Source organism: Centrocercus urophasianus, unplaced genomic scaffold (assembly GCF_019232065.1).
Source record: "Centrocercus urophasianus isolate 14NV4802_14NV808 unplaced genomic scaffold, USGS_Curo_1.0 seq_17, whole genome shotgun sequence".
Classification (NCBI taxonomy): Eukaryota; Metazoa; Chordata; class Aves; order Galliformes; family Phasianidae; genus Centrocercus; species Centrocercus urophasianus.
The window spans coordinates 7,538,392-7,552,982 of NW_024884722.1; the positions used below are offsets into that span (position 1 = coordinate 7,538,392).

The following is a 14,591-nucleotide window of genomic DNA, read 5'->3' on the forward strand; positions in this document are numbered from 1 at the left end:
GCAGATTTTTGCCAGACTCTGTGTACTGAAGGAAAAATGTGCTTCGTCTTGGAAGTTGTTCTGTATTTCTGATGCCATGCAAAGCTTTGAGTTAAAATTATTTACTTTTGATTTCCACTTTAAAGAGTTCTTCGTAACAGGCATGCTTATTAAATTAACAATCCTTTCTGATTTTGATCTCTACAGCTATGTTTTAATTACCGCAATCACTAGATGGCTGAGAGATGTCATGGCACGATAGCTGACTGAATTAATCACGCTTATAGATTCTCCCAGAAACTTTAAGCGCTTCAGTGATTTATGGACCAGTTCCTGAGCAATGTGGAAAAAGCAAGTTGCAGCATAACGGTGGCCTCAGTAATGCCTACAGTGCTGTTTTGTACTGCTGTATAATATCCTTCTACCTGCAGCAGTGTTTGGGTTGCCATTTTCTAGCCCAAGACATGCAGTGATGATTCTGTAACCTTACTTTCTTATGTCTTTGCAGTCTCCACGGACATTATCACCTACCCCTTCAGCAGAAGTAAGTGTGGTGAAACCTCATCTTACCATGACTAGGATTACTCATATCAGTGATTGCTTTTGATTGATTTTGCTCCTGGCCTGATCTGATCTGTTGTTTTTTTTGTTTGTTCGTCCTTTGTTTGGGGCCGGCGCGGCGCAACAGGGAGCACATAGAAATGGTTTTTGATCACTTAAAAGGAGAACATTAAGTCCTCACTGACAAATTATACAAAAATGAATCTGGTGCCCCTCCCTAATTGTTGTCTGGAACACAGGGCCATTTGTCCAGCAGAGGTCACTTCTTAAACACACATCCTTCTGGTGACACCCACAGGGTCTCAGATGGATGACTTGCATTACCTAAAACACTGCTCTAAGAATTTAAATAATTTTTGCAAACTATGTTTGCTGCTAAGACAGTTGTAGTTTTACCTTGAAGAAAACATAGCTATGGTTTGGTTTGCTTTGGTTTTGTTTTGACCTTGGAACTATTTTAAGCATTACAGGAATATTATATATCAGGACAGTCATGTGTCAGAATACTGTAGATGTATACATACCATTACATGTGTTATCATTTTGGGATGGGGAAGTATTGCTTGTTTGCAATATAAAAGTCACAGTGATTGCTACATGTTAAAAAAAAAAAAAAAAAAAAAAGGCTTTAAAATTTGTTGTAATTATTCATGCATTCAAATTGCTCCCATCTCTTTTGTCCTGCTTTGGTTTGCTTTGTGTGTGCTTTCTCATTTTGTTTGGCTTGGGTTTGTCTTCCAGGAAACTGAGAAAGTTAGGCTTCACTGTACAAGAAGGGGTCTTGTTTTCAGAGGGGAGGGCATGGGGCAGATCTAATTTGGATACTTCAACCCCTTGTTGTAGCTAGTTGAGACAAATGGTAAGTGAAGCCATGGATAGCTCTGTGCTGCAGCTGTTCAATTCTTGCTGGTTTCCAGCTGATCTAGTTGATGACTAGCTGATGTATCTTGTGCCATGTGCTGCAGGACAAGGATGCTCTGAATGCAACTTCCCTTATGGAGCCATAGGAACATGGGGAACCTGGGATCACAGAAAGTGTGCTGGAAATTACCCTGAGTGACACGTAGAGTTGGAACCTTTCAAGACTGATCACAGACACTGGCTGTAAAAATGGATCAGAGTCTTTGGAGCAGATAGTTAGATAACAGTAATAATGAAATGGGTTGAAAGTTTAAGAAACATATTTTTTCAGTATCTTCTGTAGATGTTTTCGGATCCATGAAAGTTGAGCACTGCTTAGAAAAACGTATGATGTGCATTTATATTCTGTAATGAATTCCGTTTTAATTGCTTCTGTTCTGCAGGGTTATCAAGATGTTCGGGATCGCATGATTCACAGGTCTACTAGTCAGGGCTCTATTAATTCTCCAGTGTACAGTCGCCATAGCTACACGCCCACCATGTCACGCTCCCCCCAGCATTTCCACAGACCCGGTAAGGGCAACTGCATTAGCAGTATTTGTAAAAGCAGTGTTTATTGTGTCGCTTAGTGGCACAGAGAAGCACTTGTTTCTCTTAGCAGCTGATTGAAAAGTTGTTGCATATTTTAATATCTCCTTTTCTACCTGTTTTTTTGTTCTTGATTGGTGCAGTGTGTTCTGCCCTAGGTTGATGAGTGTCTTATGTCATAAGTACTGATCTTCTGCTTTTGTTTCTGGTTATTTTTCAAATGTATGTAAGTTTGTGAAAGCAAGCAACTATTTACAGTAACAAATCACAAACTTCATTCTGGAATTTGGGAAAAGCAACCATATTTTGGAAACAAAAGTTACGACTTGACTGGACAGCAGCCTCTTGTGTAGGATTCTTCCTTTGAAAAAAAATTATTCAGTTGAAGCTTGGTGCACCCATGAAATGTCAGATGGAACAGCAAATAACCCAGATATTCCAAATAACATCATTTTCCTAAACATAGACTCGTAGATTCTTATTTAAAATCATAGTCAATAGCAAAGCACATTTGAAAATGCTAACATTTTTAGTGATTTAGCAGTGATGTGCAAGTTCTGTGTATAATATAATAAACATTCAGGTCTGTTTCCAAGTGCATTCGGATTTCTGATTGTGGATGTGGAAGCAATACATGAAACTGAAGTGTTCATCCACACCCAAACTGCATAAAAGTGTATCTCTAAATGCAATTAACTGAGTACTTTTCAAGACTAATTTACTTTTAATGCTCACAAATTAAATCTTTGTGACCTGTTTTTAAGTTAAGTGATGCAGTCATGCAATTCCATCTTCCTTGATGATTGCAGATGAACACTTGGCCTGCCAAAAGCCCATACATAATAGGAGCTGCATTTTTAAAATTAAAGATTTATTATAGAGCCACCACTGTGGAACATGAGAGCAGCAGCCATTTCCTAGTGGGGGTGGGCTGAAAGCAGCTAATTGTGTCTGTCAGTGAATGCCTTATTTAAAGCACTCAAGGGAGGTGGGACAGAAGCAAATTGTGTCTGATACTATGTGCTGACAACATGATTGTGTTTTAAAATGACATTACAGCTAAAACTGAAAGACGTTTATAAAGCGTGAAAAAGCTGCAAACTTCTGTCTCTTGATTCTGGCACTTCCAAGGGGATTTTTCCATCTCTGTTGTATCAGAGACAGTTAAGAATCCAGACCTCATTCCAGACTTTACTGTGATTGAATTTCACTATCTGTTCAATCAGAAGGGTCCAAATGTAAAATCTCCAAAATTTCAGTCTGGGAGATGTTCTGAGGATATTTTTGTTCAAGCTGATCTCTGCTCAGGTGATCTCATCTGTGGGTCACCTGCTTCTGTTTCTCCTATGATACAGACAACATCTGTAGAATTGGTTGTTTTGATCTTTGCAACCCCGCTTTGGGGTAATTACTAATATTAATTTATAGTTTTCCTACAGTGTCATTCGTGTTGAATAATAATGTGTGTATATGTTTCTCCTAATGGTACCTTTGGTTATTTGCAAGAGTAATTTCTCTCGGAATAAGCTCAGTGGCCTCAGAGAACTCCTGGCTTCCAGATGCTCTTGAGAGAGAAGTGAAGCACTGTGTTGACGTTGTCAGCATCACATTCTTCAAAATTGGAATGCTTCATGTTTTGAAAAAGTTTGCAGCCTTTTCGTACCCTGATGTCATATCTGACGTTGGCAGCATTTTTGGAATGTTTTAAAACAATAGAAGGCAGCTTGTATGCCTCTTGACTGATGGTTTTTTTGGTTAGGCACTTTGCAAGACAGCTGCTTTCTTAGCTAACTGAGCATCAATGTTTGTGATGTTTGCATGATGGTAGCAGACTACTTTCTGGTAACAAGGCATATATCATAAGCTCATTAAGCTAGTAAATAGTATGCTGAATCAGCAATGCAGTTCAAATCTGAGCATCTTTTCAACCACTTGCTGTAATTTTGTCTAAGATTTATGAACCCTTCGGTACGTCTTTTAACCTTTTTTTTTTTTCCTCCTTCCTCCTTTTCAGAACCCTAATTGTGTAATGCCTTTTTTTTTCTTCCTTTGAAGCCTCCTTCCCTGCCTTTCTCTTATTGTTTTTCTTTGTTTTCATTTTGTTCTGCCCCCCGATTCCCTGCTGCTGCAGAGCTGCTCTCTACTGGTGTGCAGCGGTTGTCATACCTGCGCACTAGCAGTCTCAGCTCCGCTCACCATGACTCCCGCCCCAACTCCCCCTTCCGACACCACTTCATCCCCCATGTCAAAGGTAAGGAGCCAGGCCTCTCCAGGGAGTACCCTCCAGGCTGGAGATTTATTAGCATTCTGTCAGAGCTAGTAAGGTGCATCTCCGTAAGGTTATCGTTGGCTGTAGAGCTGAGCATGCCTCGAAATGTGCCGTTACACTTAGAATTGTTAGAATAGACATAATGTCCTTTCATGAAGGATGTATGTCATTTCTAAGGGCCCTAGCTGAAGAGACTTCAAGCAAATTCCCAATTAGAAATGCAGAGGGAAGCATTATCACCGTCAGTTTAGATCCTAATTTAGCCTCTTTTTAATTGGTATATGCAATGTCTAAAGCAGAAAGCATATCAAATTAACTATCATTTCCACACTCTTAAAATGTGCGTTTGAAAATGCACTACAGATACTACCTGTATGAAATCAAGGTGATCAAAAAATATGAAGAAAAATCGTGTTACATAAAGATCAGTAGCAATGAGGAAATTAATCATTCTCAGTTTTGTTGGCAGTAACAAGTGCCCAACAAATAAAATTAAAATCTTTAGGCCTCTCCTCAACTAGTGAGAATCAGCAAACTCTGCTGAAGGCAGTAGATCTGCAGGGATTTACACTATCTGAGGATCTGGTCGCTTCTTGCTTTTTAATCTGTTCTTTTATGATATTTGACTTGCAGGATGGGAGTTGTTCTTTCTTTTTGTCCCTTCAAAAAGCTCATCCAGCTCAATAAGTTTTTAGTTTTACTTCTTGCTTTCTGTGAATATGGTTTTACTTCTATTGGAGTGCTCTGGCTGTGCTGTTCCTCCTGTTGGGGAAGACAGTCGTAGCTTATATCACTTGGAAAAGCTCAAAAAGAGGCAATTGAGTATGTTGAGCATGGATTCTATTCTGGCACCTTTGATTAATGCAGATAATCAGAAATTGAAGTTAATCAAAGATAGTTGCAAGGAGGTTATTCCATGCACTTCAGGAAATGCTAATAGATCTCAATGTTGTCTCTCTTCAAACAATCAGATCACCATTACTAATTTTAGGTTTGCGTTTTCTTAGATGATTTTCATTAATATACACTTTCAACTTCCCTTTTACTTCACTGCAGAAAAATAAACCTCGCTTTGAACTTCAAAAATTGGGACCCTTAAAAATAGATACACAGCTCATTTCAGCATGCAGTTAATCCATAACCCTTGCAATTTCAACATTTCTTTGCTGATGATCCAAATTAATGTCCACATTCTTTCAGATGGCATTTTCATTCTTTTTCTGTTGAGAACTGAAAAAGATCTATTCTTGAACAGATAAATCATTGAAAATTCATATTGAAAATCCATGCCTATTATTTTCATATTTCAAATACATGGAGATTAGGCTTGTATCTCTTGTTGGTTGGTTTAAAAGGCCAATTGGAATTACAAGTGCTGTGGACAAAGGAGTGGGTATGGCTCTTAGGAGATAGACATGGTGAGTGATGCCATGGGCACGAACACTGTAAGAATTCTTTGTGTTTCAAAGTTTTACATTCAGGTCTTAGACCTGTACAGAGTTCGTGTGTGATAACTAAGCAGAACTCCCAAAAGCTGAGGTTCACATCACTATGACAATGCACAACAGATGAGGATGTTGTGTTGCCTGTGGGGCAAGCAGCAGGTAGTCACGTCTTGTAATTCACATGTCTCAATTGGGAGAGTAATCTCTTATTGTTGGTTGAGAAAAAGAAGCACTTTATGAAAGTAACCTGGGGCATTTTGGTTTGGTTCATAGGTTAATGTGTATGTTAGGTACTTGCATGGGATTTAAAGGGAACTGGTAGGTACACACTCCCTCCAGAATGGGTGATATAAGGAGTGCTGCAGAAGCTTTGGAGAAGGACCATCAAATGGCTGCAATCTCACAGTGAAAGAGTTACGGCTGTTAATTTATTAGCACTGTCAGATGGGGATTTGGTAGCGATTTGTTCACTATCTCCATACTTGTGGAGTAGAGATTGGTGGTAACAGGATGTTCACATATGTATCAAAGATACAATGAGGCCCACTGAAGTTAGATAACAATTGCCATTTGTCTCACTTGTATAAGCTGAAGATAAGTAACTCTTGAAAGGTGTTTGTATTCCCGTTGCTAAAAAATGCTAAAAGTTATAAGAAGTCAGAAGGCCTGAAGACTTTCGTAATTTTTCCAGCATCTCAAGTGTTCAATGAAGTGCTCATGATTAGAAAATTTTGTTGAAGATCTTTTTATTTTTTTAAAATTTATCTAGTGTTGAGGGAAGCCCAGTTGCACATGAACATGCACTGCTTTGTGTTCACAAACAGCTATTTGGCTATCCACTGATGGGATTAATCTGGGTTTCCCACGTGGTTCTTTATTTGCAACCCTTATAAACCACATGTCCAAGTACCCCTTTTTTACATCTGTGTAGCAGAAAATAAAGATTGGTCTGGTACTGACTGCACCTGATGCAACTCTGCCCTCTTACTCAGAGGGGTTTGCCTTGGATATTGTAGATGTCAATTTTTGAAGCTTAAAGAACTGCCTCATTTTACCATTGAGTGTGGCATTTCTGTCTAATAGACAGAATAATAGATCCTTGTGAACGCATCTGAGATGAGAACTGGTGCCCTATCAAGAGTTAATCAGATGTGATAGGTTTACAATGATTTAATGAAGAAATGTCATACGATCTTCTCTGCACACAGTCGGCCTTTCTCAAAGCCACTTTGTACTTTGAGCAGAAAATAAAATTGGTGTAAGTTTGTAAGAAATATTTAATGAAGCTCTAGGAATTTTTTTTTGTTGTTTGCTTTGTGGGATTATTTATTTATTTATTTATTTATTTAGGATTTGAAGGCTATGAATGATGCCAAAACTGCTGTAGTAAAGCAGCATGATTTCAAACAGCATGATGATCATAAAGGTGTATTTGTCACATTACACCTATATTATTTTGTACCTACAGGCCAGAAAATTTAGAAGACATTTAGACCAGATTGTGTATTTACACATAGCATAATATTTAAGGCAGTGTAATGCTCATTGCCTGCAGGCAATGCCATATTTGAAGAACTTTGAGGAGTGAAGGGGCTGAAAGTGCCCAAGAAGGCCTTAGCGAGAGTTTGTTGATTTAATATACATGTTGAGCAGGCTGGAAGGGAGTGTAATATTTATCAGCCCAGACTTCATTTAAACTCATTTGGATTCTCCATTGAATTTGGACTTCTCTCAATAAAGTACTGTCTTTGCTATGAAAGAATCAAAACAAGTCCATGAATGAAAGAAACCCCGACCCTACTGAAATCAGAGACAAAACTCTCATTGAGACCCAGGATTTCATCTTACATGCTTAGAATTTTTCAGAGGCATTCGAGAATATTGCAAAGATTTCTGTGTAGAAGGAGCTCTGAGTTGGAGGGCTGTTTCTGTGTTTCTCTGCTCACAGACCTTCCCATAAGGAATCTCCCGACCTCCATAGTGAATTTGGGCCTTGGTTTTCACAGGTTTCCTGCCTTGAGAGAGGTCTCTGAATTCAAATAGTGTGTGTGTGTGATAACTATTTCCAGTGGTCTATGGATGCAGGAAAAAAATCCACCTGGAGAACAGGTTGGCTGTTCCTCAACTTTCCAATTGTTCGGGAAATAGAAGCTGTGCATCTGGATAAGCTGATGAATGGCAGCTTGAGAAAACCTGCAAAGGTCTTTGGCCTTCAGGTGCGTTGAGTTTGGGCTTTTTTCTTTGTTTAGAAGCAGAGCAGTTAAATTGCAAATGGACAGAAGGCTGAGTGTTGGCTGCACACAGGTTTTTTGACCTGATTCTGTGAGCTTAGCTTGTGAAATGCACAGCAGGCCCAGTGGCAAACACTTGAGAAGTCAGCAGGAATCTGCATTATGTTGTACTCTGTATAGGGAAGCAATTGTAAATCTTATTGCTAGGGGAACCTGCTTAACAAATTGTACTACTGATTTATTTTTTTTTCATATTATCGTAGACACGGTTCTGTGCTGCATCATTTTCAGTTGAACACCAGTTTCCTTTGAACTTGGAAGCAATTATTCTCCTCAGCACCAAACCTAACAGGACACCCCGTGTCCTCAGAGTCAAAAGAACGCTGCCATTACACTGAAAACATGACCAGTCATTTTTGTTCACTTCAAAACCCTTTTATTCATCTTCTGTGATCTCCTGCACAGGTTAAAATTACTGCCAAGGTCAAGGGCTTAGAAGTTTCAGCTTTTCCTAGCTTCTCCAGCACTATCTAGAGTTCAGCAAGTGCTGAAACTGTGTTATATTTCTAGTAATCAGTGTTGTCTCAAACAGTGCCATTTTCATACCAAATCATAACATTTTCCAACTAAGACTGCTATGAAGTTCCTGCAGTTTTCTGTTCCTAAGGCCCGTTGTAGCTGAAACCTTAAAGCTGTTCTAAATAGACGTCTATGCAATTCCTCTTAACAAAGTTGAAAATAATTTATTTTCTGAAAAATGGCTGTTTGTTTGCACTTAAATCTTACAGTAGTTCCATGTCATTGTTGCAGATTTGCTCTAGAAAAAAAAAAAAAAAAAAAAAAAAAAATCTTTTAGAAATAAAACATTTCAGATTTTGATATTTTCTTCATTTCTGAGAAGACATGGAAGAAAATGCTGTGTTTAACTGGTAATTATTTTTTGTGAATAACAAGTAAACTGAAATAATTATATTCTTGGTTATATGCAGAAGCAGGTTCCTAGGCACGAGCTGCTTTCATAAATTGAGTGATTTTATTGCTGATTCTGAAGCACTTACGCCTTGTTATGAGAGTGGACTCCTCAGAGATGATCTAATGAGAATCCAAACAGATGCACCATTCCCTCCTGCAGCGGTTGTGGTTAATGAGACTACAATCCTAGAAACTATGAAGAAGAGTCATTTGTCAGTATAGTAGCAATCATTAGAAAGAGACAGGCTGCACAGGCACCCCAGGAAATACAAGGCAACAGAGATGTCTGTAAAGCAACATGTGCAGGATGATACCACACTAATTGTGTGCCTTGTATTGCATGCTTTGTACATTCCCAGCTCTCTCTAAAGAGATTTTCCATGTACCACATATGAGATTAGCCAGCATACATTTATGGGTGTGATCATACTTAGCTGTGTCTGGTTTAGATAAAGAGAGGGGTATAAGAAGGGTTTCTTTCCGGTACTTCTAGTGTTAGTAATAGAAGAACTGTAAATGGAACATTCCCACACTCTTAAAGTATTTATATACAAATCATCTTGACTACCACTTCCCAGCAGATAAAATGGTTTGTGACTCCTCTGTTGTCACAGTCTACAGTTCAATAATTTTTTTCTGATTCATCTCTTTCATTGAACATACTGCTGATGGAAACAAAAAGGCAAAATGGCATTTTGGAATTAACTTTATCTTGTGACCATCTCAGTGCTAGTGTCTTATTCCCTATAAAACAATTATTTTGCCAAAAAGTAGCTCGTGATTTCTAAATAGAAACAGAAGACAAGTAAAATGAGAACTAGTCAAGCTCAGCCTTTCACCATTATAGTATTTCAGAGACTGGGGCAAGTAGAACTCAATATTGGAATTGCCAAGTGAAGGACAAGAGACTGAGGTGTGGCAGTATTACCTTAAGTAATCAGTCATGCTACTTTTCAGAGCAGGTAAATCTAGCACTTACTACAATCTATCAAGGAGCTCATCACCACTGCCCCTGAAATAGGAAAGCTGCTGTCCACTCACGTGGCTGAAAGAAAATCTTGTCTGGAGGTTGTCATATGCAACAAGTCATTCAGAGGTAAAACATCAGACTGCTAAACACAGAACATTGCAGATGGATTCTTCTGAACAAATTTTATGCAGCTAAGCCCCCTGAACTGCACACACATTCATTTTTAAAACACACGTGTACAGATGAATTGTCTTGTATGCTGGCACATCTCTCTCAGCGAGGTGTGCTAAGAGCATTCTTTCCACCCCCTTTCTGGTAACTTTTAAGATTGGCAGATGACCACTCAGCTAAAAGAGGAACAGTTTAAAGAAAACTTCTGTTTTCCTTCCCTCCTATAATATAGACAAAAGAAGTTTGTGGAGTCTGAGATTTTTGGTCCGCTAATGAAACATAGGAAACCTAGGGCTGAAAGCAGACCTGCAGGGGTTTTTCTGTTGTGTTTTACAGTCCTCATGGAGCTGTCAGCTATTTTGCTTTGCTGGGTTTTTCAGTCAGTGGTGTGTACCTGAAAAAATGAAGGGGTTTTTTGCTCACGTCTTAGACCTCTGTGGTCAGCTGCACCCATACAAACTGAAGCACTCAAGTGGGAAAGTTTTGCTTTTGTGGGTTTGCACTACAGTAAAGAATGGCACAAAATAAAAGGCAGCAGCATTCTTTTATGGTGCACACAGTCATGTGCTTGGAAATCCAGCTGTTAAGTCAAGCTGCGTGTTTCTGCCATGCAGAACCCTTTCACCCTGACAGTCATGGGAGCTTTCTGGACTATTGAATTGGTGTGGATTGTTAGAAGGCAAAGAAATCATTTTAGGAAGAGCAATCACACAAATGGAAATTACATTTTTAAACATTAGATTCATATTTGCTAAGTCAGCAGTCGTGAAGTATTTGTCACTGGAGCCAAGAGTGGCACTGATAGACTTGGGGTGGCACCTGTGATCTGAGTGCAGCCACCAGATCACAGAATCACAGAATTGTAGGGGTTGGAAGGGACCTCCAGAGATCATCGAGTCCAACCCCCAGATGGGTTGCATTGCTTTACACATGATTTTTCATATCATAAACTTCCCATCAGAGGGCTTAACCCAATGAAAGAATGTGTAAGGAGCAGGTATGCCTTTTGATACAGGCCAAGTGGCCTAACAGCTATTTTCCATCTGTAGCTTTTGTGCGCTTTGGTTAGGGAACAAGTAGCTGCCAGCATATGCTTCACCCTGCTTGGAGTTGGTTTTGTTTTGAGTTCGCATATCAACTACTGTGCTCTGTGCCTGTGACTTTTAACTCCAATGTCAATCTCTGTAATAAGTCATTGCTGAGTAACCTTCCATTCTTCTTTCCCACATTGCCCATCTAATCACCAGCTGCCAGCACACAGCTCCTGCCTGCATGCCGTCAGAATGAGTGCGAGCTGCTAAAACCTCAACTCCAGCCTGAACACAGATCTTTGTCTCTGCAGGAAAATGAGGGGGAAAAAAAAGTCACCAGGGCTTTGTTATTGTTTGTGTTTGTATTTTTTTGTTTAAACTTCCTTTTCTCCCTCGACGTTTTGATTCCACCAATTTTGTTTGGGTTTGATTGGGCTTGCTTTTTTAATTTGATTTTTCTTTAATTGCTCTCCCTCTTCTCATTTTGTTTTCTCCATTCTTTCATTGGAGGCAATGAGCCGTCCAGCGGTCGGAACTCCCCTGTCCCCTATCGGCCAGACAGCCGCCCTCTCACTCCAACTTACGCTCAGGCCCCTAAACATTTCCATGTTCCAGGTAGGAGCTGGCACTGTGTGTGTCTCGGTGTCCTGTCACAGTGTAGAATGTAGCCTTTGTACCTTCTGTCTTGTCTCCATCGTTTCACGCTGTCTGCCATGGGGTGCGCACGCAGGGTTTGGGTCTGCCTGCTCCTGAGCTTTGTGGGAGGAGTGGTGCCTTCAGAAATGGGGGCTCACGGTGATTTTGACTTGTGTTACTCAGGTATTTTGCTGTTAGAATGCCATGTTTTGCAGGGTCTGCTAATGGCCCATGAGCTGAATACAAGCTACGGAGGGCTTAATTTTTCTCCCAGTTGCACGAGCGTAACTCTGCTAACTTTGGAGGAATTGGTTGTGATTCACAGTAGCGTGCAGAGGAGTTGACCAGTGAGCCATTACACATTACATCATTACACTGATGGGACTGGTTTCAGTCTTGAACCAAACAGTTCTACTTTAATATTCCCTCCTTTTTGTATTGTTTTTTTTTGTTTTGGTCTGGTTTTAGTTTTTGTTGTGTTGGTGTTGTTTTTTTTTTAACCAAGCGAGGATGTTTCTTCACCTGTTTCATGCAGTGCCTTGGAGTCCTTGCAGAAGCACACAGACTGCAGTAGTTATCATGCATGAGGATACCCTCTCTATAAAGGGGGTTCTCTTCTGAAGTGAGAGTACCTCTCTCGTGATTTGATAGGATGAGGGTTTGTGTCCTGTCCGTAGGATTGCTGACACACATCATCTGATTGCATCAGTGCTAGCTGAAAGCCTTATGTCCAGTTATTCATCAGCTCCCCATCAGTCTGGTATCCCTTTAAACTGCCAGAGGCTGCTGCTCTTCCTCCTGCCCTCAGACCTGGCAGACAAACTGTGGATGTTCGCTTTCAGGCAGGGTGACCTGGCTTGGCCAAGGTAGGCTGTGTGAAGTGCCTAAGCTAACCTGGCTGCTCGGACGTGAGTAAGTTGAAGTGCACTTGTGCGGAGAGCCCAGCTGGGTACACAGTGCACAGTGTGGTGGGAGAGCTGTCATCTTCAGCTGGAGCAGTGCAGCCCAGGAGCTGTGTGCACGTACCCCATAAAGCTGTCTGGTACACGTGTGCACTAAAGTCTTGCTGCCTGGTTCCCCTTTAGCCTTTGTGCCTATTTGCTGTTCAAGTAGCCGTGAGAAGATCACTAGCACAAAATACTTCAGTGCATTTGTGTGCAAGGAATTTCCCTGTCATTTACTCCAGGAAATAGGGTTCTGTAAAATAGTTTTACTTTTTTTTTTTTTTTTTTCCCCACATATTGTTTTCCTTAATGCCAAAAGTTGTCTCCTGTATCACTTCGATGAGATCTGTGATAAACAAAATGTACTTTTAAAACGTTTTCTTCTTCCTTCATGCTAATGTGATTGAAAAGTTTATTTTTTTCAGGCAGTATGATATAGTAGCAAAATGGGGTTTTGTCTGAAATGTCTTAGTTTCCAGTAGCTCACTGTGGTCTTGCAGTAAGACCGACTTAAATTTTGCACTGTAGCACTGATTTTGAATTAACTTCTGCATTTGTGGCTGCGTGGAATACTTAAAGAGCTGGTTTGGGGTGGGTGGGCAGTTTAGAACAATGTAGCTCCCATCTTAGTTCATTATTGTAAAAATATTTTATCTTTTGAATATGCTTTAGATTTCTTACGTTAGGGCTCTGAGTAGTGACTTTTTCCTGACTTACATTGATAGTATGCAGTGTGGTCATCCTTACATGAAAATATATCTAAGTCTTTGTGTTTGAGGAGGAACAGTATGTCCCTTAACACCGACCCTGTGAAGTCAAGGTGCCGTTGGCTGTTCAAAACTATGTATGGAGCAGCTGTTTTGTTTTCTGGCTTTTGAATTGAATGGTAGGCTCACTGCATTCTCCTCAATCCAACCATTCAGCCGGAAAGAAAATTGAGCTGTTGTGACTGGAGCACAATTTTCCACAAAAGTTACTTGGGGTACTTTTCCCCAAATAGCTTGTTTTTTCACCCCTGAAATGTCTTGCTTGTTTGCATTTCCCAATGTCTGTCACACTGATAATATTTAAAATGAATTATTCATTATTTGAATGCATCCACATGTTACAGAATCAGCTCCAACGGACTTCATACCACGTGTCTTCTACTTGTCACTCGTTCTTATGTTTTCTTTTCTTCAGACAATCTGATTCTGTGTAACACTGGCTTTTTCTTGGGCTACATCCTTAATTTGGTCTGTCTACTGTTTTAGTGTTGGTGTTACCTTTACCAATAACTGAAGTAGTTCTCCTATTAACACTTTTCTGTTTCTCCATTTCACAGACCAAGGTGTCAACATTTACAGAAAGCCACCAATCTACAAGCAACATGGTAAATTATCTTTCTTTTTTTGTATCGAAACTGGAGCGTCAACTAAAATACACACAGACTACTGAAAAGCATTCAGTGTTTACTTTGAAAGCATCAAAAATCAGTAATCCAAGCTTTAAAGAGTTCTTGTTGCACATCCTGCTGGGTGGTTATGTTTTAAAGCATGTTGTTTTATTTGAATCTTATGGCTTAAGTCTTGGCCACATTGCTATTAAAAGCAAAATTGCCATTAACTAGGATTTTGCTACCTTTTTAGAGTTGTAATGCCTTCCTGTATTTTACTTCTTTCAGTTTATGTTTTCAGAATACAGATTTTGATCATGGAAAAAATGGATTAACAGCAGTCCATTCTTTGTCAGGAACTTTGTGGATTATGCTTATTTTAAGCAGACAAAGTACAATTACTGATGTCAACGACAGTAATGATGGGGATGTTACTGCCAGACTGGAATTCCGAATGTACTCTGGCTTCTAACAAATTTTTATATTGAAAATGATGTAGGTGACTGACAGGGCTGGTTTGATTCTCAAGCCCTGTGAAGTAGATCAGGTAGTGAGTGT

The 14,591-nt window shown here is 39.8% G+C and overlaps 1 protein-coding gene across 11 annotated transcripts in view; it reads left to right on the forward strand.

Annotated features, from left to right (window-relative positions):
- The window catches only part of ABLIM1 (actin binding LIM protein 1), a 128,477-nt gene that overhangs the window by 99,557 nt on the left and 14,329 nt on the right, over nt 1–14,591 (forward strand). For 7 of the 11 annotated variants that reach the window (XM_042817908.1, XM_042817911.1, XM_042817910.1 and 4 more), the window contains exons 11-14: nt 488–523; nt 1,845–1,974; nt 11,589–11,693; nt 13,983–14,030. In XM_042817908.1, the coding sequence (XP_042673842.1) occupies nt 488–523; nt 1,845–1,974; nt 11,589–11,693; nt 13,983–14,030 (319 nt within the window). The remainder of the gene's footprint in view (nt 1–487; nt 524–1,844; nt 1,975–11,588; nt 11,694–13,982; nt 14,031–14,591) is intronic. The other 4 variants (XM_042817916.1, XM_042817912.1, XM_042817913.1 and 1 more) reach the window with 1 other exon arrangement.